Source organism: Protobothrops mucrosquamatus, unplaced genomic scaffold (genome assembly GCF_001527695.2).
Source record: "Protobothrops mucrosquamatus isolate PMUCROS unplaced genomic scaffold, P.Mucros_1.0 scaffold300, whole genome shotgun sequence".
In the NCBI taxonomy this organism is placed as follows: domain Eukaryota; kingdom Metazoa; phylum Chordata; class Lepidosauria; order Squamata; family Viperidae; genus Protobothrops; species Protobothrops mucrosquamatus.
In genome coordinates, this window is record NW_015386643.1 from 74,689 (window position 1) to 76,975 (window position 2,287).

Consider the following 2,287-nt stretch of genomic DNA (forward strand, 5'->3'; position numbering starts at 1 on the left):
ATTATAGTTATAGTTTTGTGTAGCTCTACAGCTTTGGCTGGGAGATAGCTGTAACCACAGACAGAGCAGGAATAAACAGGTCACATTTCTGGCATGGATTATTGCCGTCTTCTCTGCCTGATGCTCTCTAGTGTGACCATGTGCCGGAGACAAGTAGAGCTATAGTTAATATCACAGGGGAGGTTGCAAAAGATTGAGTCACTGAATTGTTCGATGTGTCTGACCTCCTCCAGTTTACACAGGTAGTCCTCGACACAGCCACGATTGGAACCAGAATTTCCATTGCTTAAACAAAGTGGTTGTTGTGAGTCGCACATGATTTTATGATTTTTTTTACCAGGGCTGTTAAATCACTACAGTTGTTAAGTGAATGACATGGTTGTTAAGCAAATCCAGCTTTCATTTACTTTGCTTGTCAGAAGCTAGCTGGGAAGGCTGCAAATGGCAATCACAGGATCCCAGAATGCTGCAACCATGGTAAATACATGCTGGTTGTAAAGTGCCCGAATTTTGATCACATGACTGAGGGGAATGTTTTGACAGTCATAACTGCAAGGACCAGTTGTAAGCCATTTTTTTTCAATGTAACTTCAAAGGGTCACTAAATGAACGGTTGTAAGTTAAGGACTACCTATATTGGTCACTGAGAATGAATTTAAAAAACAGCTAAGCTAATTCACGTCTGATGCTGCAAGCAGCCCAATGTACCACCGTGTGACTGTTAACTACAGTATTTTTCCTCATTTAAAAATATCATCATTGTCTATGGTGAAGATTTAATTGTAATGTTACAGTATAAATATACAGAGGATTTAAATCAATTTAAATAATCACAACAGTAAAATCAAATACTGTACATGACTGACGTTTGGCCAAAAGTTTGATTTGACAGAAAGGCATTAGCCAGATTCTTTTGGTTAGAAAACTTTTGGTTTGAAAAGAGGAATCCATCACTGAGAAGACCTGTTCTGCAACCCTAAAAATGTTAGGTGGGCATTGGGAGAAGTCATTTTATGATGTTTTTAGAGTTTCTAAATCAACATTTTAACACTTCATTAATAAGCAAGAGTACTGTATCTCATTGAAAGAGTGCTCTTATGGAATATTACATGTTTACATGTTAGATAGATAGATTGGTAGGTAGGTAGGTAGACAGACAGACAGACAGATCACCTTTATTGTCATTTTTTACTGTGGGCACAATGGCACACATTAAAAATGAAATTTAGTTGCTTGCTCTCAAAGTGTACACATACATAACACATTTAAACATACTATATATAACATATATATCGACCTACACCCTTACATATAAGTAACACATAAATATTGATCACTGTCCATCTTGAATACATAACGGAAAGAGGAAGCTTTAGAGTTCACAAGGTTAATACTGTATGGAACAAAACTGTGACTGATCTGGATATTCTGCTTCGGATACCACGAAGCCTCTTCCCAGAAGATAACAAGGAAAACTGGTTGTGAAGAGGATGTGTAGTGTCCCAGACAATCTTACGGACCCTGCTCAAGCAATGCTTCTGTGCTATGTCCTGGATGGAAGGGAGGGAACTGCCAATAATCTTTTCAGCTATCCTCACCACTCTCTGCACAGCCTTCCTGTCTGAAGCAGTGATGTTTCCAAACCAGACTGTGATGTTGTATAAATGATACCCTGAAGTAAAATCCTGACTCCAATGCGGAGTTGAGCTGAGGTTCCACTGTATGTCAGCAGACATAAGAAATCCATAGAGAGAGTTAGTCTATGATACCAATATTTCCTGATCATCGGCTGATGAGGCGGGGGAATTTTCCTATTCTGTTCTTCAAACTAATTGTACTATTGGTAATTGTAGTTGTTCAGCTCTTTAGACCATAGAGTTGTTACTGTGCTGCCTTTTGTCTTCACTGAAACTTTTGTCTAGGTGTGTGCTTCTTGTTGGTTCTAGGTGCGTGCCCACCAGTTGGTCCTCCCACCCTGTGATGTGGTCATCAAGGCTGTATCTGAATATGTCGGTGCCATCAAAAATCCCACTGGCCTGGATGTAATAGGGAGAGATGTATTCAAACACTCCCAGGTGAGATGTGAATCGTGGAGATAAGTCTAGACTAGTATCAGGCTTAATATTTATATGGCATAAAAGTTACAAAGAGAAAGAGAGAAAATAGAAGCCAACGTGATGACAGACAACTTCAGTGTTTTTGTTTTTTATAGAAGCCAATGAGTTTCTAGTTTCCTGAGGCGCTTTCCTTCTGCTCTATAATTAATATAAATCTTATTTTGTGATTA

At 38.9% G+C, this 2,287-nt stretch overlaps 1 protein-coding gene across 1 annotated transcript in view; it reads left to right on the top strand.

The window, feature by feature from the left end:
• Positions 1–2,287, top strand: part of FAM120C (family with sequence similarity 120C) — a 31,783-nt gene that overhangs the window by 10,366 nt on the left and 19,130 nt on the right. The window contains exon 4 of the mRNA XM_015814937.1: positions 1,947–2,075. Coding sequence (XP_015670423.1) covers positions 1,947–2,075 — 129 coding nt within the window. The remainder of the gene's footprint in view (positions 1–1,946; positions 2,076–2,287) is intronic.